Source organism: Barbus barbus (assembly GCF_936440315.1).
Source record: "Barbus barbus genome assembly, chromosome: 12".
Classification (NCBI taxonomy): Eukaryota; Metazoa; Chordata; class Actinopteri; order Cypriniformes; family Cyprinidae; genus Barbus; species Barbus barbus.
Genome location: NC_136740.1, coordinates 9299519 through 9326605, shown reverse-complemented (window position 1 = coordinate 9326605; position 27087 = coordinate 9299519). Strand labels below are relative to the sequence as shown.

At 38.7% G+C, this 27087-nt stretch overlaps 1 protein-coding gene across 6 annotated transcripts; it reads left to right on the top strand.

The window, feature by feature from the left end:
- Positions 1-9665: 9665 nt before the first annotated feature.
- Positions 9666-23538, top strand: LOC306878304 (CCR4-NOT transcription complex subunit 10-like). Of its 6 annotated transcripts, none has more exons than XM_079430565.1 (19): positions 9666-9836; positions 10255-10349; positions 10436-10597; positions 10671-10821; positions 10975-11114; positions 12236-12322; positions 12560-12643; positions 12727-12844; positions 13021-13170; positions 13340-13545; positions 14395-14516; positions 15003-15182; positions 15338-15418; positions 20439-20552; positions 20986-21116; positions 21205-21240; positions 21791-21918; positions 22059-22134; positions 22279-23538. In XM_079430565.1, exons 1-19 carry the CDS (start codon positions 9818-9820, stop codon positions 22443-22445), a joined length of 2247 nt encoding a protein of 748 aa, XP_079286691.1. In that variant the 5' UTR covers positions 9666-9817; the 3' UTR covers positions 22446-23538. The 6 variants fall into 6 exon arrangements, 5 of the variants coding, with proteins under 5 accessions (XP_079286691.1, XP_079286690.1, XP_079286692.1 ...); XM_079430564.1 differs by having other exon boundaries at positions 9680-9836; positions 10972-11114; XM_079430566.1 differs by having other exon boundaries at positions 9685-9836; positions 13114-13170.
- Positions 23539-27087: the final 3549 nt, after the last annotated feature.

The following is a 27087-nucleotide window of genomic DNA, read 5'->3' as shown; positions in this document are numbered from 1 at the left end:
CGGTCGACACCTCACAAACATAAACTCCACCAGCGATGAACAGTGTTTTGATAATACATTGTTACACCAGTCTTTGTTGATATACACACACAAGCCACCTCCGCGGGTCTTACCAGACAGTGATGAATCTCTATCCGCTCGGTAGCTGGTTAGCCCGTGCTGCTGAATGGCAGAGTCCGGGATGTTGTCGTTTAGCCATGTTTCGGTGAAAACAGACACACAATAATCCCTTGCCTCATGCTGTGTAGACCGACTGAGTTGAATTAAGCCCAGTTTTGTTTTTCAGAGAGCGAATGTTTGAGAGCATGAGTGTTGGAAAAGCCGGTCTTGTGGGGTTAGCCCTTAGCCTAGCTCGTATACCTTCGCGCTTACCACACTTCCATCCTCTCTCACATCGCTTGCAACGCTGCCTTGTGCAGGTAGCGTCAGTAGGCGAGGCCACGGTCTCTAGCAGTAAACAAAGGCCTTGTAGCTTCTCAGTAGCCGCCGGCGAGAGTTGTTGTTTGTACGCGTTGCTGATATCCAAAAGGCGTTGGCGATCATATATGTGTTTTGGATTGATTTCCTTGCGAGTTAAACTGTAAGGGGCCTTGCTTTTCTGGTTGGCAATAGTGTTGCTGAATCCCATGATGTTGTGGTTGACTGATGGGTTGTATTCTGTGACTGACTGTGGGAAGTATTCTGTTTTAGCAAGGCTGAGTTGAAGGTGATGTTCCTTCAGCAAGGCTCAGGTTATTAGAACACTGTGCCCCAGTATTTTTTACAGTCTAGGAAGTTCTTACATTCTCTCTCGTATACTGTCATAGTAATGGCTTTTAACATTAATTCAGTTTCAGTGCCACAATCCGATCCATGTTTTAGTAACCGCTGCATTGCAATTAATGAATTAAACTTTTGTTCTCATAATCATAACTTCCTCATTTAACAAATGTCAATGGATGACAACTGATGGAATGTTATGTTCGTTATTTGCATAGCATAAAGACAACAATCTTGTGGTCATCACAGTTGACTCTTTCGTCACTATCTTAATATTTACTTGAAGTCTATTGTGCTTTGTGTTCATTTATGTCCACACATAATTATATATATATATGTGCTTTGGCACCAGCTACAGAAACTTATCTGAAATAATGTTGTCCATTTCCTTCAGGCAAAATATATTCCACCCAAGTCTGTAACTTCCTGATTCTATCCTTTAATTAATAAGCGGTTCACATAACCTTTCCTTCTACATTGTAACTAATTTTGTGACCAGTGTTGGGAGTAACGAGTTACAAAAGTAATGCATTACAGTAACGTATTACTTTTTGCTGTAACGCAGTAGTGTAAGGCATTATTAATCAATTTTCAGTAATATTTTACTCGGTACATGTTCAGTAACGCTTGCGTTACAACACACTTTTAGCCCCCGATTTTATTTTATTTAATTTAAAGTCAGGCTCTGACTTTTTTACATCCATAGAGCCGGGCTTCGGGCCAATATTCACGTCATAGTTCAGACGCGGCTGTTTTAGGCTTCTCCTTCTCTTTATATTTTAGACATCCATCATGGAAGCAACATGAGTCCGTGCTGCAGCGACTGTCAAGACCGACTTGGCAGTGTTTAGTGTCCCGCAGCGAGCCGTCAGCACAGATGAAGACAGAAATGCCTTCAAATACACACAATAAAGCAAAAGTAATTACCATGAATGTGTCTGGGGAAATAGTAAGGATTCGCCATCTCCTCATTAGACGCGCCTTTAGAGAGAAGTGCATCTTCACGGATAACGATTATATTAAATAGTTTTTGTTTTTATTTATTTCGTTAAGTAGTAATTTAAAGCTTTCGATATAGATATTTATCATGTCTGTGAGGCATGTATTCGCTGACTTTCGGTTCATTTTTGTGAAGCGCTCCTGTTCAAGATAAAAGCACAACGTTTTTTTAATATTGTGAGTGCACACAAATAAAAGTAGACCCTTTACAGTTACAAATTATGTATTACTCTTATGAGCAAAATTATGGCACAAGTTGTTTCCATTGAAAAAAAAATTGTAATTGATTGCGCTGGTGCCTCATGTCCTGCGCTTTAGCTTCCACTCTCTGCACAAACTACTGGATGCAGCGCACATTTAGTTTAAAGGTTTAAACATTGTTATATGCTTGAACTGTTTTAATATATCTATAGATTTTATTTTAGGCAAGTCATGATGATTTGAGAAGGCTAAATTTATAAAACATAAGCTATGATCAGCCTGCCGGTCTGCTGCTGACCACTTGGTCGTTACTTTAAGAAAGAAAAAAACTTATTTGATGAACAAAAAATGCTCCAAATGTTTTTTTCTAAATGAACTTAATAAAAAGCCGGAACGAAATATAAACACTTTGTCATTAGGGCAGGGCTCTAGTACATTTTGTCATTTTAGAATGTTAAGTTCTACTTCTGTAGATATTTTGGTGAAAGTAACTCAAAAGTAATACAGGAGTCATGTAACGCATTACAATTCTGAGACAGTAATATTGTAAGGTAAGGGATTACTTTTAAATAACAGTAACAAGTAATCTGTAATGTATTACAGATTGGCAGTAACTTGCACAACACTGTTTGTGACTAGTACATGAAGTAAAAACTGTTCCTTGTTGAACTATACTTAATAAAGTTTGTTTTCTTTCCAGTGAAACACAGGGAAGCAAAACATAAAAAAAATATATATAACTGTGGCATAGGGAAGTATGCAATTTCAGCTGCACCCTTTTTCATAGTTCACAGGTCTGTGTGTTAATTTTGATGTGTTGTTGTGTGTTTCTGTCTTTGGCCTGGTTGGATGACAGCATTGCTGGGCAACTCTTTGTGCTGACGAGTTAATCAGGCCAACCATCCTGGTGCTCATTACGGTCTCCCCTATATTTACTGTTGTGTTGCAATCATTCTTTGTCAGGTTGTCCATGTCCTGCCATTCCTTTGTTGTCTAGTGTTCTCAGTTCTGTTCCTGTGTTTTCATCTCTCCTTGTTTGAAAGACCTGTTGTCATTGCTGTTCCTGAATCTCTGAATTACCAGCCCATTGCAGTTTGTTCTGCACTGCATATCGAGTACTTATAATTGGGAAAATTGTTGTTAGATGGCTAGGATAGAACTTAGACTTTGAAACTGCTGGTTATCTTTTTTTCTGCTCAAGATGAGAACGTTTTGATTATTGTAGACACTTTTAGTAGATAATGCTTTTAAGTAAAATATTAAAATAGTATAGATTTCAAGAGGAAAAGCCTGAACAGAAACAGTATTTATATATTTATTTTATTTTATTTTTGGTCACATGGCCTCACATGTATCTAAATGTAAAAATACATGTAAAAAAAAAAAATATATATATATATATATATATATATATATATATATAATCTTCTGCTTGGAAGAAAATATAAAGGCCGTGCCTCTTGGAACTTTAATTGAATACCCCTGACTTATATAAAAAATAAATACTTTTTGTATGGTTTTGTAATATCTGTGTCACATATTTTCTTATGTGTCATATGATACATAGGACTCTCTCTCAAAAAAAAAAGCAGATCATAGATTATATATTTTGTCTATAGCCTATAAAACAGCTTTGTAAATATGAAGATTTCAGTACATGAGGATTATGAATAGGATTTTTTTAGCGAGCCATTAAATGACTTGAGACTCGACTCGGACTCGTGACCAAAGACTTCAGACTTGACTTGGACTTTCAATGAGTTTACATAGGTTGTACACTTCTTATTGCGGTGTAAATAAAAACAAAAATTAAAACTTCATGTGTTTGGCTGAGTTTTCACCACCTCTGGAGCGCCAAGCTAATGTTGATTCAGGTTTTATTACAGACTCTGCCACTTTTCCTTGTTGCAGATGATTCCCCAGAGGCTTACATGGTCAGTGGTCAGTATGACTCATTTTGACAAATAATGCTGGGTTCACACTGCATAATTTTAGCCCTGATAGTTCAGGGGGAGTCACAGACCTGCAACAAAACATTAGCATGCATGGCTTCTGTAAGCAAACACCTCTCCTTCATATTCTTGTTTTTTATCTTTTATTTTTCACTACAATCAGTAAACAGACAACTTGGATTACAAGGTTTTTGAAAGGCTAACAATTTTTAAAGAAATAAATCCATTCTCCAGCATAACTTTCAGCTTCATGCTACTCCTTCACCAGAGTTGTCCAAACTTGTTCCTGCAGGGCCACTGTCTGGCAGAGTTTAGCTCCAGCTTCTGGGAAAGAAACCACTGAAGTTCCTTGATTTCAAATTGCTCCTTGGTGAGCAGTTGATTACTCGGGGCCAACTAGGAATCTCCAGCAAGAAAAAGTGGAAACCTCACCCAAGATAGTGGTTGAAGCGTGTGCATCAAGGTGTCGCAGATCTGTTATGCTTTACATATTCACCAAATTGCATATGTATACGAATGCATGCAATTTCCAACAAAATCTTTCTTTGCATGCTCTGAACATGCATGCTCTGTTTGCTTCGTGGGAATCTGGTAGGCGGCATACTTGCGTTGGCCCTCCTCAACTCCTGGGCTTCCAGGGAGGACTGTGGCACGCCGAAATAATTCGGAGTGTCTATTTACACTAAGTGCAAATAGCCCCCCTTGTTTTACACTAACTCCGCCCATAAACGTGTGATGGGGATATTCAATATTATAAAAGACAGTTGTCAGCTCCAGTAATGCAGATGGTAAAGAGTGTATCATACTTCTTTTGACGCGATCGATCCTGGTTCGAATCCGCCTTTTGGCAAACTTTTTTCTCACTTTTCAAATTTCAAATGACATCAGAAAAGCATTTATTTTTAATAAAAATGAAGGAAATAATCAAAAAGTTGAAAATAAAGGTTAGGGTTAGGGTAGGTGTAGGGAGGGCTTTTGTCCCAATAAGGTGTCATCCATTTAATAATTTGAATTAAAATTCAAATTTACACTCAATAAGTTATTATTGCATATTGTTTTATAATGTATTACAATACTAAGGTGCAGATAATTGCCACTACTTGCAATAAGTAGTATAAGTAGCAGAAAATCCTGCTATTTTAACATAGTGTAAATAGAATCTATAGCTATTTGCACTTAGTTTAAATAGCCTCTATCACTTACACTTAGTGCAAATAGCCGCTGCTTAAAAAAATTCTTACGTCATTTCAGTTTAAATGAATGTGCTGAGTTTTGAGTGCCAAATCAAAGGCACTTTCTGAGGTTAGCTTTTGGAGACAAAGATGCCAATTTTGCGACTACAGGGCATTCGTATTCAGAGTGATGTGTGCATGTTAGGGGGCCCTGTTGCCATCAAAACTGACTCATTTTCTGCAGTCAGTTGTTCCATTGGGGAAGGTTTGCTCTTGTAATGTTATCATGACAGATGCCTCCTCTCTGGGTTGGGGTGTTGTCTGTGAGGGCCACCTGATGTTACCATTGGCTTGTTGCATGCTTCTTTGGGCTTCGTTTAATGTGAGCCATTCATGTCAACACAGGGGAGGATCACCTGTCCAGGCAGGATCTTTTGCTAGGAGAGTGGAAAACCCTCAGATGGTGAAGCAGTTTTGGAAGTTCTTCGGCAGAGCGAAGGTGGACCTGTTATGTTGAGTGAAATGTTGTATTGTCCCCTTTGATTCTTCCTGTTGTCACCACTGTCCCTGGGCATCAGAGCTCCATCTACAGTTTGACTATGACATGTTCTGGTTAAGGGTATGTCTGTTGTTTGCATGCTGTGATGGTATATAATTCCCATTGCATTATGACACAATTCCTATGAAAGGGAACATCTAGGTTACTGATGTAACCCTTGTTCCCAGAGTGGGAATGAGACACTGAGTAGCTGGCCATGCTAAATGTTTCTGCATAGGTGTGTGGCCTTAGTGAGATGGCACCAAGCGTACCTATGTAAGAGCTGTGATGCAGCTCTTCTTTTTACAGGGATGTTTTGGAGCTGGTTGGAGCTATACTCAGCAGGACAGTGGCCCTCCAGGAGCGGAGTTTGACACGTCTGGGGTACATGAAGAATACAAATGAAACATCTAGAACATTTGAAATGAGACACAACACCTAATTTGGGACAGTATATTTGTTCGGTGACAATTATATTCAGTATATATTTATACTGTAACAGTATTGCTGGAAGAATCTTGTCAGTTCTGTATTTGAGTCTTTAATATGGTTACGCTCACTCACAGTACGGTTATTTATGAAAGTGACAACCTTATTCTATGGATAAGGAAAGGAATACAGGAATACAGTATTCTAAGCAATACAGGCTTCCCTGTTGAAAAAAAACAGCATATGCTGGTTAGGTTTGTTTTGATGCATGGCAGCTGGTTTGAGCTGGTTTAAGCTGGTTCTAAGCCGCTTGTTAACATGACCAGCTTAAACCAGCTCATGACCAGCTAAGGACCAGCTTAAACCAGTTCAAACCAGCTGTCATGTGTCACTCAGTCCTGGTTGCCCATGTCTTGTGTTTCCCTTTCTCTTCTGCCCTTATTTGGTGTTTCCTGCTCCTGTCCCCATTCAGTTCTATTAGTCCCAGCTGTGTTTGATTAGTTCTTTATTAGTTTCCAGGTGTGTCTCCTTAGTTCCCTCGTTTAGTCCCTCGTTATCCTGTGTTTATTAGCCCAGTGTTTCCAGTGTCCTGTGTTCGGTGTTAAATGTCATCACAGAGTTTGTACCTTTGTTTGTCTTGATCAAAACCTTCACAGAAGTTTACCCCTCGCTCCTTCATTCCCTTGCTCCCAGAGGAGTGTGACACCTTGATTCAAAACATACCTAACCAGCATATGCTGTTTTTTTTTCAACAGGGTTGACTTCCGTTCCCGTTCATACAGACAGGCTGTATCTCAAATTGAAGAAGGCTGCATCCTCCGGAGGTTGCCTTTTCAGGTTACATGCGTCATCAAGCCTGGTTTATTTCAATTAACTGCTCGTTACATTCGCGAGTCATAAGCGTATTACAATAGTTTACGCTTAATTAAGAATAATGGTCAAATTTATAACTTAATATTCTAAAAGATATTCTGTTGCAGCCTTCTGTTTGAGGAATGGCCACAGTGTGTGAGGCGAAAAGGAAATTTCATGTGAATGTAGCCTAAACTTCTGCTGTAGTCTTTTGGGTGGCAGGTACTACCTTTGGAGAATGTAATAACATAATAATCTGCAAGATCTTTTTTTTTTTTAAATGAAGAAAATAAAAAATAAACATACCTTTTCATTTGTAAAATATTAGCATATAGCATTTTAAGAATCCAGTCACAATTCTACGCTTACTGGCAATACTAACTCTATTCACCAAGGGTGCCCAACCCTGTTCCTGGAGATCTACCTTCCTGCAGAGTTCAGTTCCAACCCTGATCAAACACATGTCTGCAAATATCAAGTGCTCCTTCAGATCCTGATTAGCTGGTTCAGTTGGGTTTAATCAGGGTTGGATTAAAGAACCCTTGGACCCCTGCTATACACTAATGAAATACATAGCAGAGAAACTGTGATTCACATAAATCATGCTTTTACTAAAAACACACCTGTGGTAAAATCATTGTACAAGATTTCTCATGGTTTATTGTTTTAAATAACAGTGGACAGAGACGGATTGGTTACATTTCTTTGATACTGTTGACATCTAGTGGTTTCTACATGAATTTCAAATACTCTAAGGCCTTTGTAAAGGAAAGTGAATCTCGATGTAACCAAAAGATGTACAGTATGCTGCAGATCTGTTTTCAGTAATAATCCTTCTATATATTGGGTCCAGTTTTGCCACCAAAGATGGGTCAGAATCAGATTATCTTATCAATACTTATAATATTTAACATTGTGTCTCATTAAAAACATTCCAAAGTCGTTGCACTGGAAATTTTGGAAGTTCATATCTCACAGTGGGTGATCCAAGAGGGAAGTCAAATGCAGGTATGTGATGAAGCCAAACTCAAAGACTTCATTAAAGTTGTAATAGTTGGGGTGCATGCTACCTATTTAAAATTAGTTTTTGCATGGTGGGATGTATGATTAGACAAAGAACAATTTGTTCAATGCACATTGAGTGCAGCAGTGATGACTTATTTTAAAGGCCAACCTGGCAGTTAGCATCACATCGGTTCCCTCTACATTTTTTGTTCCCCACTGACTTATTGCAGAAAAAGGTTGCATAACTTCAGGGTCATCACTATTGTGCTTTGACAACTCTTTAAATCTTTATTTAAAAAAAAAAAAGTAATTCCTGAATGTTTGAGTTACTGTAGTAACGTTTGCAAGAGAATGATTATAATCACAATGAGGCTGTGAAAGCTGATGTGAGTTGACCTGTTTGGTGACATTTAATGTCCCTGACAACCTCTTTAGTCCGTTCTAAGCAATTGTTAGCAGCTGTTGTTTTCAAAACAAGTAAACAAAGTAATAAAAAAAATCACAAGGGGTATTACTGATGCATTTTATGGAAAAGTTAAGATTAAGTTGCGAGTTAACTCATGACAATCATGCATGTTAAAATGCCTCAAATTAAATGTAGGCTTGCGCTGGTAACTCATCAGTGGACTTTCCTTGTTAATATAGGCTATATTCACACTTTTTACACAAGTTTTTATAAGAATGAACCTCTGAAGGGAACTGATTGTCTTCAGAAAAATTTCAATGACATTTTCTTTTATGAGCTGAGCGCTACTTTGTTTACAGCCATTACTGGGGAAAACGCTATATTTCATTCTGATGTTCCAAAAGCACCTGCTACTGGCAGAGAATGAATGTGCATTTTCAATAATCCAGTCTGCAGTTTTTGTTCAGACCAATGCGAAAATCCACCCACATAAACCCGTTTTAAATAATATAATAATTTATACTTCTCACAACTGAACTTATAAACCATTTATTTTCATTTTTTTAAGAAAAGGGATGAGTCAGGTTTATTATTTTATAATTTATTTAGTTTTTCCGTTATAACCCAATGGTAAATTGCTATTTTGTGGTCTACGACATAAAACAATAAAAGCGTCTGCTAAATGAATAAATGTAAATGAAAGAATCCCATTATAACGTACATGAAAAATGGAGAAACATTGGACACAACTACGGGGCACCATTGTGCAGCAGCAAGCATCACGATAAAAAAGGAACCTCAAGGTTGATTTAGGTAAATGTGTGCAAATGTATAGGGTCCCATTCCTATATTTGCCTGGGGCTCCCAATTAACTAAATCCACCCCTGGTAACTGGGGTCCATCAACTGTTTGGTTACCCATTCTTAAAAATATATTATTTAATGTTCAACAGAAAAAAAAGAATCTCATACAGGTTTGAAACAACAAAGGTGAGTACATTTGTGGGTGAACTATCCCTTTAGGACACTAACAGTTTATAGGCGGCATGCAGGCAATAAGGTCACTAAGAAAAACTAATCCTAAAAAACATATTATTATTATGTTTGGCAAATTTTTCATCCATAAACAAAACTCACTGCAAGGCTTTTTGTGTTTATAGCATTAAAAACTGTAATGGATTGCTGAAACAATCTAGACTCTTGATTAGGTTCAACCAGCTTTCTTTCATTCGTAGTTAGTATTATTTTTATATTTTGTCGCATTCGTTGAGCTAGCAGCAGCTAGCAGCAGCTCATCCTCCACACCGCTCGGTGGCGATCGCGTACATACATGCTGGTTTAAAAAATAACACTCGCGCGGCGGTTGTGGGTAATATTCATGGCGGAATCTGAATCTGCAGTGGAGAGACACACTTTCTACTTTTCTCTCTGGATATTCAAATAGTGGAATTAACTTACTTCTTTACCTCTGGTAAAAGTGAGTTAACGTCCATACATTTGAGGGAATGGCTGAAACGGGCTCAGGTGAGCGGAGTGTGTAATATTCAGTCAGTCTGATAAACACTGCAGCTGTTGAATGTAAACAGATGATTTTCCAGCAACAAATACTTATTTAGTAGTTATATTCGTATACATGTATCTTATTAGGTTAAAAATGTGTAATTTGGGTAATAATGAGCAAAGAGACCCAAATAGATAGCTAACTGCGATGATTGTAACGTTACATGCAATACATTGTCAATTAGGTTTGTGTTGCAATGCTTTTAAACATTAAGATTTTCGCTTTTTTTGACAGTTAGGTTGTTGAATTCATTTTCTTTTAGCTACGATTGCAAAGGTCAAAGTATATTTGTTCTGAAAGTTTAGTCATATTTAGTCAATTTGTCATATATGGTGGTTAATGCTGTCATTTGTCACTTATCTGCATCTGTTACATCTCAAGATCAAGGTGGTGACATGAAACATGACAGCATTTCCTCCCCTGGGATCTCAGATCAGGAGAAGGAGATGGCATCCAATGCTTTTGAGGCTTTTAAGGTAAATGACTATAATCTGAGCAGGTGATTGTGTCCATGGATGTTTCCGGCTGTCATTGTTGACGTTATAACGAGATGTTTCTTTAGGCTGGAAGCTATGATGAGTCCCTGAAACATCTCGACAGCCTTCAGGAGCTTAACAAAGAGGACTACAAGATTACCATGAATAAAGCGATCATTGAGTTTTATAAAAGTGGGCAGACAACAACCAGCACCCTGAAGCAGACGTTAATGACCTTGAAGAATCAGGTTTGAAATCTTTCTCATTATCATAAGCCTTGTCATTGGAGTACTGATCATGCTAATTGAATGTTGTTTGCAGATGCACACAGCTGTGGATGATATTGATGGTTTGGATGATGTTGAGAACAGTATCCTCTACTACAATCAAGCAGTGATTCATTACCACATGCGACAGTATTCAGAAGCTATATCCACCGGGGAGAAGCTCTACCAGTTTCTTGAACCTTTTGGTATGTTTCAGGATGCAAATGAAAATTTCTTGCACAGTGTTGAGCAGTGAGGTTTTTTTTATTTCACTTGGACTAGCACTAAAAGTATGAAGTGTTTTAACTGGTCTGGTGCAATAGTGTGGCATGGCTTGATGGGTTTCTCTGTCCTAGAAGAAAAGTTTGCTCAGGCCGTTTGTTTCTTGTTGGTGGATCTATACCTGCTCACCTTCCTGCCAGAGAAGGCACTGCACTTGTTGGCGGTGCTGGAGAAGCTCACTGTGAAGGATGGGAACAGCAAAAATGGCAAAGGAGAGGTGAGAGATTTTTATTTTTGATTGTTTCACCCTGTCTCATTTGTTCTCACTAGAATTTTTAAAGTGTTGTTACAGGTGTTATTACATCTGTAATAAAAAGATATATTGTAGTTATCTCTATTAGCATTATTTACCATGAGAATGCTATGTAACGTACCAAATTTACTTCCTTTCAAAAGCTTGGGGTCAGTAAGATTATTAATTATTTATTCATTTGTTTTTGGTTTTATTGTTGTTTATTTTTGTGCTTCTTTTTTGAAAAAAAAGCATCTTATGCTCAGTAAGGCTATTTATTTGATCAAACAAACAGTAAAACCCTAAATATTAATAAATAATTATTATTGCAATTTAAAATAATCATTTTCTATTTTAATATATTTCCAAATGTATTCCATCTCCAGTCTTCAAGATTCTTCATATGCTTCACATCCTTCAGAAATCATTCTAATATACTGACCTAGTACTGAAGAAACATGTCTGACGGTTTTAAGGAGTTATTAAGGAACAAAGTTCAAAAGAACATAATTTCTCTTAAATAAAAAATAGTTTTTGTAACGTACATTTTTCTATCACATTTGAACAGTTGGTAACACTTTAGATTGGGGAACACATATTCCCCTCAATAAGCGTTTTCCCTCAATAAACTTCTAATTTGCTGCATATTGATAGTAAGTATGCTGTATTTTTAGGTGTTGGGTCAGATTAAGGGATCCAGAATATGAATTAATATGTGCATTAATATGTGCTTTATAAATACTGATAAACAGCCAAAATGCTAGTAATATGCATGCTAGGAAGTAACTAGTTAATAGTGTTCCCTAATGTGAAGTGTTACCGATCAATTTATTGTATCCTTGCTTAATAAATGACAATTTCTATCAAATATAAATCTTACTGCTTTCAAACTTTTAAACAGAAGTGTACCTTATTATATGTTGGTCTGCCAAAGTGATAAAAAGCATTTTGGATTGTAGTGTTTGTAAAATTAGGCCTCTGGCTCACCAGGCCAAGCTCTAGAAAGTAAAGAATGGGTTAATATGCCAGTTTTGTGAGATGATAAATTGTTGCTCTAGATGCTGTTCTCTTGACTCTTAACCTTTTGGATCATGTGTCATTTACAGAGCACCAACAGCACAAATAAGGAATCTACTTCTATGAAAGCAGAGTTCACAGCTATGATCGAGGCAGCTAAATCAAAGATGCACCAGGTAAGAGCAGTGAGCATAATGAATGTTGAAGATCAGTGCCTAGTGCCAATTTACAGCACACAGATTTAATATAACTTGAAATAATAAAGGTTTGTAATATATTTGCACTGTTAATTAGTTCTAAATTAAGCTGAAGAAAGCTAACTTTGAATCTAAAATATTTTAATGTATACTGATCAGCTAGCAACTAGCAATTTAGTCTAGCAACTGAGCTGTTTGGGATATGTGTGTTTGCAGTATAAAGTACGAGCCTACATCCAGATGAAGTCACTTAAGGCCTGTAAACGGGAAATCAAATCTGTGATGAACACATCTGGAAATGTGAGTAGATTGACGCATGCTCATGTAATACACTTGTAATGTAGCTTTTGTTGGCTGACTGTATTTACACATTTCTCCCTCAGTCTGCGCCTTCACTCTTCCTGAAGAGTAATTTTGAGTATTTGAGGGGAAATTATCGTAAAGCTGTGAAACTCCTCAACGGTTCAAATATCGCCGAGCATCCAGGACCCTTGAAAACAGGTACACAGTTAAAAACCACCCATATGTGCTTCAAAAAACAAACAAAAAAGGATCCTCATTCCAATCTGAGCACAATTTGTACACAATTTTCATTTTTGATTCCAAGAAGTGGTACTAGGCATGCAAAATACACCCTATATATTTACTCAGGTTTGTTTTTTTTTTCCCGCTTAAAGGTGAATGCGTGAGATGTATGTTCTGGAATAATCTCGGTTGTATCCATTTTGCCATGGGAAAGCACAACCTGGGTCTTTTTTACTTTAAAAAAGCACTTCAAGAAAATGACCACATATGCGCCCAGCTTGGTGACGGCAGTAATGGGCAGGGTAAGAGAAATTAGAACGCCAGATCATACAGCAGAATCTGTGATAGACCACCATACTTCTCAGTATGATAATAGATTATATGCAGATTTTTGAAAACTCTTAAGAAATGGTGATTTATGAATATTTTGTATTCTTGTTTTTTAACATTTTATTAATTTTTTTCCTACAGCAGCTAAGAAGTTCACGGGCATCCCCATGTGTGCTCTGTTAGCTAATAAGCGCTATGAGCTGCTGTATAACTGTGGGATTCAGTTACTTCATATCGGTCGACCGCTGGCAGCGTTTGAGTGTCTGATGGAGGCGGTGCAGGTGTATCACTCCAACCCTCGACTGTGGCTGAGGCTCGCAGAATGCTGTATCACAGCTAATAAGGGGGTACAGACAATAGCCCACGTGTAATTCAGATTTAGAATGAAAGACCCTTGGTGTTCTCAAACAGGTTGAACACTTGCACTATCGTTCAAATGTTTTGGGTTCAGTAAGATTTTTTTTTAAACAAGAAAATTAATACTTTAGTTAGAAAGTGTAAAGAAAAGAAACACATCACAGAATCCTGAGGGGAAAAAATGTATCATGGTTTCCAAAAAATATTAAGCAGTACAACTGTTTTCAACAATGATAATATGATAAATATTACATGAGCATCTAATCAGCTTATTCGAGTGATTTCTGAAGGATAATTTGACTCTGAAGACTGGAGTAATGGCTGTTTCAGCTTTGCCATCACAGCAGTAAATTACTTTTTTTATATATATATATATATATATATATATATATATATATATATATATATATATATATATATATATATAGATATATATAGATATATATATATAGATATATATATATAGATATATATATATATATATATATATATATATATATAGATATATATTTAAATATAAAACTGTTAGTTTAAAAATATAATATTCCACAATATCACTTTTTTTGTGATTTTTGATCAAATGAGTACAGTCTTGGTGAACTTAAGAGACTTATATTTCTTGGTAAGAGACTTCTTTCAAAACCATTTAAAAATCTTACTGACCCCAAATGTTTGAATGAGTGTATATTTGTTTTATGTTTTAAGGCCTGATCCCATAAAATGCCTAAATGACACCCAAGTATAAAATTGGCCAGCAATTTTTCCACACCAAAACAATTTACACTATAATTATTTCAGATGGTGATGTATTTATTTATGACCTTTTTTGTTTCCTACAGAGCTCGGAGCAGGAAACAAAAGGTTTACCCAGTAAAAAGGGGATTGTGCAGGCTGTTGTTGGGCAGGGCTATCATCGCAAGATTGTTTTAGCATCACAGTCCACACGAAACACCGTTTACAGGTGAGGAAGGGTGATTCAATCTACTCGGCCTTGACATTTGCTAGTGTAGTATAATGATGTTAGAAAAGTAGCAGCGTGAGATTGTCTGGCTGGTTGGAGCATTGCAACATTTCCAATGGCTGAAAATACTGTAATGTCGCAGTGTCTCCAGAAGGTGTCATCCTGTGCTTTTCTTACCAGAAGTATCATTTTAAATCTTTAAGTGGTTTCTGAGAGATGCATCATGCCTTTTAGGTTTTAGCCGAATTAAAAAGTCTTTCTGATGCACTTGGCTTGCTAAAATGCATTTACACACATGTTTGGCTTTCCTGTAGCTCAAATAGTAGAGCATGGCACTAGCAACGCCAAGGTCATGGGTTCGATTCCCAGGGAAAGCAAGAGCTGATAAAATGTAAAAACTGTAACTTGAATGCAATGTAAGTCGCTTTGGATAAAAGCGTCTGCTAAATGCATAAATGTAAATGTAATGTAAATGTTTGTGTGCAGTGAGGGCCAGTCAGCAGCAATCCCAGTGGCCAGTATGGAGTTTGCAGCGATCTGTCTGCGTAACGCTTTGCTCCTGCTCCCAGAGCACCAACAGCATGACAGCAAACCTGACAGTGGCTCTAAGAGTTGCAGTCAGTCAGGCAGCACAGAAAGCGGCAGCGAGACCAGCGATGCCTGCAGGTACATGTAAAAACATGCATGCACCACCAGTGCTGGCAATAACAGATCCCAATCTAGATTGAATACAGGAGAAGATTGAATTTGCTGAACACATTAAAGAACACTATGACGCTGTTTTAAGATAATCTGGTGATGTTTGAAATTTTCTATGACAGTGGGAAGACTCAAGAGGGAGACAAGTTCATTCCTGCTGCCCCCTCATCACCCTTGAGAAAGCAAGAGGTGGAGAATCTCAGGTGAGGTTACAGGAGGCTTTTCTTGAATTAATTTCTCACACATAATAAAAATGACCTGAAGATTATTTGAATGACTTTAAACACATGTGATTTGACTCAGTGTGACAAATGCTGTTAGCCACTACACTGCAAAAAGGGATTTTCTAAGTCAGTTTTCCAGTAGAAATATCTAAACATTCCTAAATCAAGAAACATTTAATTCAGAACAAAAATGTTATATTAGGAATTGCATTAATAACATGTTAGAGCTTTTTAATGCTTTAAACAAGAATAACTATTTGCCAAAGGGGTAGGGAAAATAAACATGCTTTCCTTTTTGATTTTCTTTTTTCTTGTTTTAAGCATTAAGCAAGTTTTCTTAAATTTATCAGTGTCATTTTCCTTCTCAAGTAAATGTTTTTTTTTTCTTTTTTTAAATAATGTTTAGATATTTTGTACTGGAAAACAAGACAAAAATACTGTGTAAGTAAATCACATTTCCTATGTGATGCCAGCTCAGAAAGGGCCATTCTTTTTTTTTTTTTCTTTGTGTGACGCGTGAGCAACATGTTCAGTATTACATATACATATATATATATATACAGCAACATGTTCAGTATTACATATACATATATATATACATACGCGGAAACAGTGAATTGTTTCCACGGAGGGGGAGAGCTTGTGGCTGATATAGACCACGGGATGCTCCTTTCCGTCCTTGGTCTGGGAAAGGACTGCTCCCAAACCGGTACCGGAGGCGTCGGTGTATAGGACGAAGGGACAGCTGAAGTCCGGGGTGTGGAGGACCGGGGAGGATGTGAGGGCCTTCTTCAGGGTCTGGAAGGCCTGCTCGGCCTCTGACGTCCAGTTCACCTGACGTTCAGTTGGCCAGGTGCTCCCGGACCAGGGGCATCACCCGGTCGATCCTTTCTCTCATGTCCCGCACGTGCTCCACTAGGCTGCAGTTCTGGTTAGGCTGGTTCGCCCAAGCTTCTTTGGCCACATCCAATAGACCTCGGGGCTGTCTTCCGAATAACAGCTCAAAGGGTGTGAATCCCGTGGAGTCTTGTGGTATCTCCCTTACTCCGAACAGCACGTATGGGATCATGAGATCCCAGTCGTGCCTACTACATGGCGGAGCATTTGCTTCAGGGTCTTATTGAATCTTTCCACCAAGCCATCGGTTTGCGGGGGGTAAACATGTCCGCAGCTGTTTTACCTGTAGCAGCCGGCAGAGGTCCGCCATTACCCGGGACATGAACGGAATGCCCTGGTTAGTCAGTGTTTCCTTCGGAATTCCCACCCGGCTGGCGAGAAGAAACAACTCCTTGGCGATATTCTTTGCGGTGGCCTTGCGGAGTGGGATGACCTCTGGATAGCGCGTGGCGTAGTCCAGGATGACGAGAATGTGCTCATGACCCCGGGCAGACTTCGTCAATGGGTCTAACAGATCCATTCCGATCCGCTCGAAAGGCACCTCTATGACAGGCAGCGGAATTAGTGGGCTGGGGGGAGGACGATGAGGAGACGTTCTTTGGCAGGTAGGGCAAGCTTGACAGAACCTTTTTACCTCTCCATCTAGCCCCGGCCAGTGAAAACGATCCTGGATCCTCTGTACTGTGTTCATCACTCCCGGATGCCCAGCCATGGGGTGAGAGTGGGCTAGCTCGATGACCGTCTCCGTCTTGGTCCGGGGAACTACCAGCAGCAGTTTTTCCTCCCCCCGCCTGTGGGATACACAGTATAGCAGGCCATTGTTAATGACGAAGTGAGGGAGGGGATGCGGCGATGGAAGTCGGTCCTCGCAGTCAACTCGACGGACCTGCTCCCAGCAGTGTCGGAGGCGTTCATCTTCCTTCTGCTCATGGGCAAACGAGCCTCCTGTCGTCACCTGCTGGAAGACATCAGCATAGACATTGGCCGAATTTTGATTAAGTGACTCACCGTCCCTCTCGCTTTTGGTGGCCAGCATCGCCGTCTGTCTGGCGGGCGGTCCCCGAGCTGCCCTCCTCCGAGGTAACCGGGTCTTCTCGGTCGGCTGTACCATGGCGGACAGAAGGCGGTCGAACCCAGGCCAGTCCCTCCCCAGCAGTAGCAGGACGGGCAGATCCGCCACGATGCCGACCTCTACCGGCCAGGATCCATGTTCAGTCGAGATATGCACGGTGTGGGCTGGGATGTACCGTGTATCTCCGTGTACACACGTGATGAGTAGGGCTGTCTTCTGGTCCGGCCACGGTTTGACCACAGAGGGCTGGGCTAGCGTGACCGAGCTGCCTGAGTCAAGCACTGCTGGTATTGTCTTGCCGTCTACTTTCACTAACCGGCCGGGGGCTGCGGTAGGGATCGCACGATGCTGAATGCAGCCGGCCAGCCACGCACGAACAGGGGGGCCCTGGGGCTTGCTGGGCATGGGCTCATGCACAACCTCGGGGACCACTGGCCTGCTTACTGTGTGCCGGGTGCCTTCGAGCGGATGCTGCTAGTTACTTCGGTGAGGCGGCGGATTATCTCTTCCATCGTCGCGTGAGAGAGAGCGACTTCCTGAAAGCGAGAGACAGAGAAACAAACAACCTGGCATTAGTGATCTGTGTCTCAATTCACCGTCTTGCCTGCATTCTCCGTCTTGCCTGCATTATCCACCATATGTATCGGGGTGAATGAGAGCACAGACACAGTTGTAGCTGAATTAACCCCGGAGGGTGATTTATTCACACAAACATTAAAGTGCAGTGACGTTGTGTGGTGATGGTGCAGCGTGGCTTGAGCAGCAAGGTGTCTGTGAGAAGTGAAGCTCGCCGGGGTCTCAGTCTGTCTCTGTAAGGGGAGAGAAAACACGCGTTAGTTCGGTCCCTCATGAAGCCTCCATCCAACTCCCCTAGTGTGTTTTCTCTCCGTGTTTTAAAGGGTGGCTGTGATGAGCGGCAGGTGTGCCGCTCATTAAGCTCAGTTGTCGTTGATTGGGAGAGCTGCGTTTCCAGGGTGACGATGATCCACTTCCCGGCGGCTAGCTATGTATATATATATATATAAACGGTAAAGCAGAAAAATAAATTTCAAGCAGTGGCATGTTACATTTTTAACATGATCTCAGCATGTTAATTTTGTTATAAATGGCTACATTTTCACATCCAGTTATTTCTAGTAAAATATGTTTTTACAGTATTAATTAATCTGTTTTGCAGTATAAATTATGAGCCAAGAATAAATGAAAGTTGATAAGTCTTGCGGTTTAATCATAACACTGGTTAAGAAGAGCCTTGTGTAGTAGTTCAGACTATGTGTTCTGTTCAAATTTACTCACAAATGGTATTATGCTATTCCAAACATAGCCAGCATATGTAAGCCAGTCCCATTTTACGTTCCCTTCACTAATATGCGCATAATAGTTTAGAAATGGATTCTCTAAATTTGGTTCTCTTCTATATGCAAAATATCGATATGGCAAAAGGTCTTGGCTAAATCCACTCAATACACTGTATTAACAACAGAAAATGCAACAATTGCTAATTAGAATGGAAATTAAAGTAAAGTCAGTTAACCTGTTAGACAAATAATTGTGAATAACCCTCCCCCGGCTAGCCCACTACCACTCTCTTATTTTATGCACCCACTTCACCATTCACTCACATTACTTTTGCCTCAGGAATTGATTAGACCTTCTACCCCACCTCCACCTCATCTTTGATCCAGCGGGACAGTCTGCTCCGGAGGGCTGGCCGGACGTGGTTCCCTGTGAAGGGAAGGGGTGTGGTGTGTAGATTGTGTTGACCCTGTACTGACACCCTGATACACTGACACTTTTACGAGCACAAGCTCCATTTACTCAAAGGGCTCTTCCTGGAATCCTACAGGCTATTGTGTCGCAGGCAGCCACTCAGAGTTTCCCCGTCTTTTCTTTTTCCCACTCTTACCCTCGTATGTGGTTTTTGTAACAAAGCTTGGCATTTAGGAATTTGAGCAAAGATTGTGTTCAAAATTAGTTTTCTTTGAAGTAAGTTTTAATGCGATTGTTATGGTCTGTTCACATCAAGACTGAATTTAAAAGCTAAACAAATTGCAAACAAAAGGACTGTTATGAAAAATAATACTCATCTGAACTCATTCTCATTCTGCAAGAATCATGGCTTAAACCTCAGCAGACATTAAAGATTTCACTGATTTTAATTCAAAAATATTACCTGACATAACACAGCTGTTGTCAAAATTTTAAAATTTTAAAAATCTGGGCATAGTTCAAGTGACCAGATGGGAGTGTCCTCATTTTAGTGGGCCGCCGGATCACACAAGATATATAAATGTAAATGTTACCTTATGTAAATGATTGCTTTCCATAGTTCTTTGTATCACACAGTAAAGATCCACAGACAGGAAACATTTAAATGGTCACCAAAGAAAGTCCTACATCGGACACATTTTTGTCCCTGGTCTTTGGAATGCATTGCAAAATTTTGTTTTCAGCTAATATTGGTAAAATAACATGTTAGAGATCATATTGATGGCTATTATGTAAACACTACAATTGATTGGATTATATCATATTGGTATATTGGCACCAAATACGTGCATGTTTCACAAGCTTGACTTAAATAGCATTATGTCGCTTTGAAATATAAGTCACAGCACATTTCAGATATTAAAAAATGACATTATGGAAAATACTTTAAGTAAAAGAATGTGAGATACATGAATTATTTTGTGTTTGTATAGGTTTGTTCTGTATGGATGCTATTAATTTTATTTATGCAGGTTAAAAAAAGGTGTTCAAGTCTTAAATTTTATTTTAAAAACAAATACCAATACCCTTACTACCTCTGAAGGTGTTTTACGGATCTCTGAATTTGTGAGGCAGTTGACACATTTCCTGTGTTTGGGTTTGTTATGGCTGCTGTACACTGATTCATACAAAGAGTGTTTCTCTCTTTTTTTTTTTTATTCAATAAGGTGAAGAGTCCCCTAAAAACCATGAAGTAATTTTGTACTTGTGTTGAAAACTGTTTCATCAGCATGCTTCTCTTTGGTCTCTCTTTCCTCGCAGGTGCTCAATTCTAGCCTGCAGTGCATATGTGGCTCTTGCTCTTGGGGACAACTTAATGGCTCTTAACCATGCAGAAAAGCTCTTGCATCAGACAAAGCTGTCAGGATCGCTCAAGTGAGTCTGTCTCTCTTTTTCTGGCTGATTTATACCTTTTATAGGTCCTGCACTCATAACATTCAGCAAATATTTGCCCTCCTAAAATGGCCAACCCTGAGTGATGGGATGCTTAATGTTTGGTTCAACCTGTTAAACAAAAAATCTTACCTATGCCTCACCACTCTTGTTTGTCCTTGGGAAAAAAAAAAGTTACCTTATTTTTTGTAGCAAATGCTATTTTGTAAATGTCCTGGAATTCCAGATTGTGATTCTTACTGTAAATGTTTGGTTGGTTTTAGCTAGATTTCCCAGACAGAAATGAAGCTGAGACTAAGTGGGCAATACACAATGTAAAGCAGTCAGTTTAGCTTTAGTCTTTGTCATGGGAAGTGGCTTTAAATAATGTATTCAGCTCAATTTTTGATGAGTTGCGTGGTGCTTGTGTTCTCAGGTTCCTGGGTCACCTATATGCAGCTGAAGCCCTGATCTCTCTGGACAGAATCTCTGATGCCATTGCACATCTCAACCCGGAGAACGTTACTGACGTCTCGTTAGGCGTCTCATCCAGCGAACAAGACCAAGGTATGAAAATGAACTCATGATCAAAACATACAGATGTCAAAGGACATGATGTCCGCTTATTAACATATGTCTGTGCTGTTATTGACAGGTTCTGATAAAGGAGATCTGGAGCCTGTGGAGTCCTGTGAGGTTTTATTATTATTATTATTATTACTATTTTAAATTGATTTCTTAGATGAATGGATGGATTCATTTATTTAAATAAGTTAAGTCCTCTTAGATGATGAACATGTCTGAACATTTCCGAATTAAAATAAAAAAAAAAATATATATATATATATATATGGTAACAATTTACTTAAAGGCCTTAATGTGCAATGCATTATAAAGGGTTATTAAAGGGTATAATGCATTATAATTACTGGTATTATATCTTGTCGTAAATAATTATAACCAAATTTAAACTGCGTAGTGTAACAATGAATTGATAAGTGTTATAATGTATTAACTGTTCTTACAATTATTCACAAGATTGTACAATGCATTATAAGGTGCAGTACAAGCCATAATTAATGCATTAAATCTACTTTTATAATGCATTATACATAAAGGCTTTAAGCATTACTAACATTCTACTAAGATATTTTATAATTAAAAAGATCAAATTCTTTTGTCAGACAATATGTAGTCTTATTTAATACATATTTATTTATTTTAATTTTGGTTTGTTGCAGCAGGGAAACAGACACCTTTGTGTTACCCCAGCTCAGTAAGTTCTGCCCGGGCCACAATGCTCTTCAACCTGGGCAGTGCGTATTGCTTGAGGAGTGAGTACGAGAAAGCCCGCAAGTGCCTCCATCAGGTAAACACTCCTCTCATGTGAAGCTGTCAAATTTTAACACATAAAATGACAACAATGCAATTATCTTCTCTGGACACTAGATAGATGCAGTGCTTTAAACATCGTCTTCAAAACATTTGTTTCTGATTTCCGTTTCCAAGGCTGCTTCAATGGTGAACACTAAGGAGATTCCTCCAGAAGCCATTTTACTGGGAGTCTACTTAGAACTTCAGAACGGTGAGTCACGCACAGAGACTGTAATTAGACAGGGACTGCTGGGAAATGGTGGCCAGACACCTTTCCTCACCTGCTATCATTTGTCACTTCAGACCAATTTATTTTTTGAGTAATCGTTTAAAACTGTGATTGTTGCTTCCGCAGGAAACACACAGCTGGCCTTACAGATCATCAAACGGAACCAGCTCCTCCCATCTGTCAACTCCCCCTCCTCCCCTGATCTCCATAAGAAACCACTTCCCTTCCAGTCATCCCAGCCTGTACAGCCCATACAGACCCCCTCCTCCTTTACACAAGTACAGCGCAAGTGATTCCACTAACTCGAACCCCCAAAAACATGCACAAACACATTTTTTTTTTAAATGTTATTTATGAGGCTGCAGCAACTCATGATGGATGGGGAAAAAAAAAACAAGACACGGTTGTCTGTCGCAGTCTGTTAGAAATGTGTGTTTTGGGGTCTATGAAATTATAAATAAATTTTATTTACACGTATTAGTGGTGTGACATTTATGCGGTCAGTGACACACTGCCATATATGAAATTATACAGATTATGAGTAAATTATTTCTGCAAAGTAAGATTGAAAATCTGCATGGGGCCCTTATATCGCGATGAGAGAGATCATGTGGTTGTCAAAAATCAATGGACCAGAGGTCACTGTTTAGAGCTAACTTGCATAAAATCATGGACACTTGTCTCTGACATCAGTTGTGGCAGAAAAAACTCTTAAAAATGTAGCTTTTAAATATCTCAGTTGTATAACTTGATTTCTTCTCTACTGGTGCATAAGTCTCAAATAAATGTCCTGATTTGTGAAGGCTCGTCTCTGGCGTGGGTGGACAGATGTCGGCTTTCTTTCATGTGTGGTCTCTCCTCTTTTTGCCCTTTTTCCTGAGGGTGGCCCATCACCTTTCTCATGCTGGGTCTTTCTTATGCTAAATCTCTCTACCCCCACACCCACTCTTTTCCCACCCACATCTCTCCCCATTGTTGCACTGATCTGATGTGCTGTCAATGTTGCCTTGAAGAAAAAAGAGCTCTTTTTTAAGCCATTATGGGTTTTTTTTTCAGCCATCTGACGCTAGTTCCAAATGCAGCTCTTGTTCCCCAAGAGGCCCGTCATGTTTGTACTTTTTTTTTTTTCCTAGAATCATATGTACAAGTAAACGATACTATGCCAATGCAGGGTCAGCTGTTGGTTTATTATAATATATACAGCTGAGCAAGTGTTCTTCATTCATATCGATGCTTTTTCATGAATTAAGGTTAAATTGGGATTTTGTAGGAGCAGCTGAGGATGAATGATATAGATGTGAAGAGTGAATCTGAGCTGTGGCAACCCTTGCTGTCCTAAAAAACACTGACGTCCCAGGCTTGGGTTTCGTGAAGTTGTTGTAAAGCAAATAAATTAAAAATGAAATGGAACATGAAAATGGGGAACAGCAATATTTTAAACCTGATCTCATGGGTAATTGTAACTATTTTACTAGGTGGTGTTATATGAAAAAAAAGTAAGCTTTAGATCGACAGTTCACTCAAAAATAAAAAATGTCATTTATTACCCTTATGTCATTCCAAACCCGCAAGTTTATCTTTGGAACACAATTTAAGATATTTTTGATGAAATCCAAGAGCTTTCTGACCCTCCATAGACCGCAACACCGTCCCCTGCGTCAGCAGCACCACACGCATACGTCATGGTACTCTCATAAACACACATCGAAGACTGACGCGCAAGAGAAGAAATTGTTGAATTAAGTAATTATTTTTGTTTTCTTTGCACACAAAGTATTCTCGTAGCTTCATAAAAATTGCAGTTGAACCACTGATGTCACATGGACTATTTTAACGATGTCCTTACTACTTTTCTGGGCCTTGAACGTAGTAGTTGCATTGCTGTCTATGTCAGAAAGCTCTCGGATTTCATCAAAAATATCTTAATTTGTGTTTCAAAGATTAACAAAAGTCTTACAGGTTTGGAAAGACATTGTGAGTAAGTAGACAGAATTTAAATTTTTGGGTGAACTATCCCTTTAAAATTCACTAAACCACACCCCTAAAAAAGCAGATAGTATGAAAGCATACAAATTAGCAACCAATTTGTTAAATATGAGACATGAGGCATTGGTCACACTTTATTTTAAGGTCCAATTCTCGCTATTAACAAACCAATGACTATGACTTTTGCCTCAGTAAACTCCTAATTTGCCACTTATTAATATTTAGTACGGTAGTTTAGGTATTAGGTAGGATTAGGGATGCAGAATATGTGCTTTATAAGTACTAATAAACCGCCAATATATTAATAATAGGCATGCTAATAAGCATCTAGTTAATAGTGAGAATTGGGCCCTATACTGCATTGTTACTGTATTTTCATATGAAATGAATGAAATGTTATATTGCAGTTCAAGTTAATACAGTATATTTTGTTTACTTGTCATGTGGCTATTAACCGACATAAGACAACAGTGAACATGTAAATGTGTTGATAAATTGAGATATTAGCTTAAAATCTCAGGGGGGTTGGCTGACAAAACAGTTTGGGAACCCCTGCCATAGGCAGATGTTTGTTGATTAACCCTGGTCTGTGGACAACAAAAGGAAGAATAGAAATTTGTGAATTTGTGACGGTTATAAACAGTTTTACTCACTTAAATGCTGCCAGAATGTTGCGAATCAGACAAATATCAGACTTGATTACACATACAAACTGGAATGGACTAACAAACAAACTGCAAATTATTTTGTCTTTGAACTAAACATTCCAGTCCAGTATAACCCCTTTTTATCACTGTTTACACCCAGCTCGGTCCCATCTGCCAGACAACAAACATTTTCCTGCAGGCTCAAGCTGACCTTTGGGCTACACCCCGCCCAGCTCTGACCTTTGAGCTGTTGGTATGCGGAGACGCCCATTCCTCAAACAGCATTGGTGGCCTTAAGAGGCTTTTGTTAAGTAATTTACACAAAACAAAGACTCCTTGTGATAGTACTCTTTAAACAGGATGACATATTTCACAGAGTGATTTAAAGAGCAGTTACCATAGACTTGTCTTTAAGCACTTATCAGAGGAAAGATCATTTTTTGCAGCCTCTTTCATTAAGGTAAACAAATAAAAGCTACAGATCTCAGAGATGGGCTCAAATGCCTCCCTTCAGCTGTCAAATGTCAAGTCAATATTACTTGAATAGCACTTTTAACAATGCAAATTGTGTCAAAGCAGCTTTACATCGGCTTGAAATAAAGCTGGGTGGCTTTATATCAGCTTTACAGTATTTAGACGGGGTAATAGTGTCATTCGCCAGACAAAATCAGCAGTTTAAATCTAGGCTAAAGCAGAATCAGATTGTGCAAAGGACTCATCTGGTTCCTGTGAGCATATACAGCATCCTGAGGTTGCTTACATCAATTATGTGCTGGAGGGGAGACTCATGAACAACCATCAAAAAACAAAAACAGTTGTAGATCATCCAGGTAACCACACACAGGGTTCCCAAACTTTGAAGGGGGTTATTTGAATAATTTCAGCAATTGTTTTGTCTTGTGCACTATATGTAAACATCTTTTATGTAATATATCTTATTCAGGACAGTACTAAATAAAAAATAACATGCATTTTGTATGATCTTTCTTATTTTGTTAAACTTATTAACATTTTCACAGATTCTGCAAGGGGTTCCCAAAGTTTCGCATAACACTGTATGTACTTGATATAATGTATTTTATTTACCTTATTAATGGTCAGTCACAAGGTGGTAGTTCATTGAATGTAGTGCATACAAACTGTGTTTAAGGAGAAATATAAAATGTGCACTGGCAAGGCTCTGTGAAGTGAAACTAGAAAAAAACATTATTTTGTACAGTCTTTTTGGAGTTCATTTTGGTGGTTTAAAACAACTTGCCAACATGAACTTTTCAGAAAACTTGTACTGGCTGTTAGACACCTTCAAAATGTCCATGATGATTACATAACAGTCAGCCGTGCTCTGGGCCGCCATATTCTTTGAGAATCTTTTCAGGTTTCTTCACTCAGTCTGTCAAGATCAGATAGAAGTAAAATGCTGGAGTGCCGAATTGCAGAGATGGTGTAAATATATCCACACCGCTTTCTGGGCATCATTTATAAAATGTTGCGCAGAAACCATCCTAAATTTGATCTTACGATCATCTCTCAAATATGCCTACGTGTGATTCATAAAGGCCAGGACACTCCAAGCGATGGTCGGGCTAGTTTGTTTGGTGTGTTCCACTCGTCGGGCTCACATCGGCTGCAGTTTGCCCGATTCAACATGCGTCGGGGCCGTCGGCAAGAATCTTCAAGAAACGGCTAAAAACTCATCTGTTCCATCTTTACTTGACCCTCTAACTCTAGCACTATCTATTCTAATTGTATTTTATCTATGTCTTTTTATTAAAAAATAACAATAATAATAATAATTATCTGTACTGCGTTAGGCTAACCAAGACTTGTAATAGCACTTGCACGTTGTCGCTCTTTTGTTGGTTTTGATTGCTTCTTATGTCCTCATTTGTAAGTCGCTTTGGATAAAAGTGTCTGCTAAATGACTAAATAAATATATTATATATATATATATATATATATATATATATATATATATATTAGTTAACCTATACAAACTAAAAAATAGAAGATAAAAAATACAAACTATACGAATGCTTCACAAATACTGTACATGTGCAAAGAGAGACATTTTGAGTCAAGTAGCTAGCTGGTTGGGGAACAGTGCAGGATGATTTGTAGTGCCGGAGCATGTAAACATACATATATTGCATATATTAGTCTTTTGTGGGATTGTGTACACGCAGCAGTGTGTGTAAAGTGTCTAGTGCACATAGAGGAGAGTGTGTTACTACAGGTGGTTTGTACAGGCCCACTCACCTGTGTGTAGCACACTTCGAATTGCACAAAAAAAAAGTTCCATACA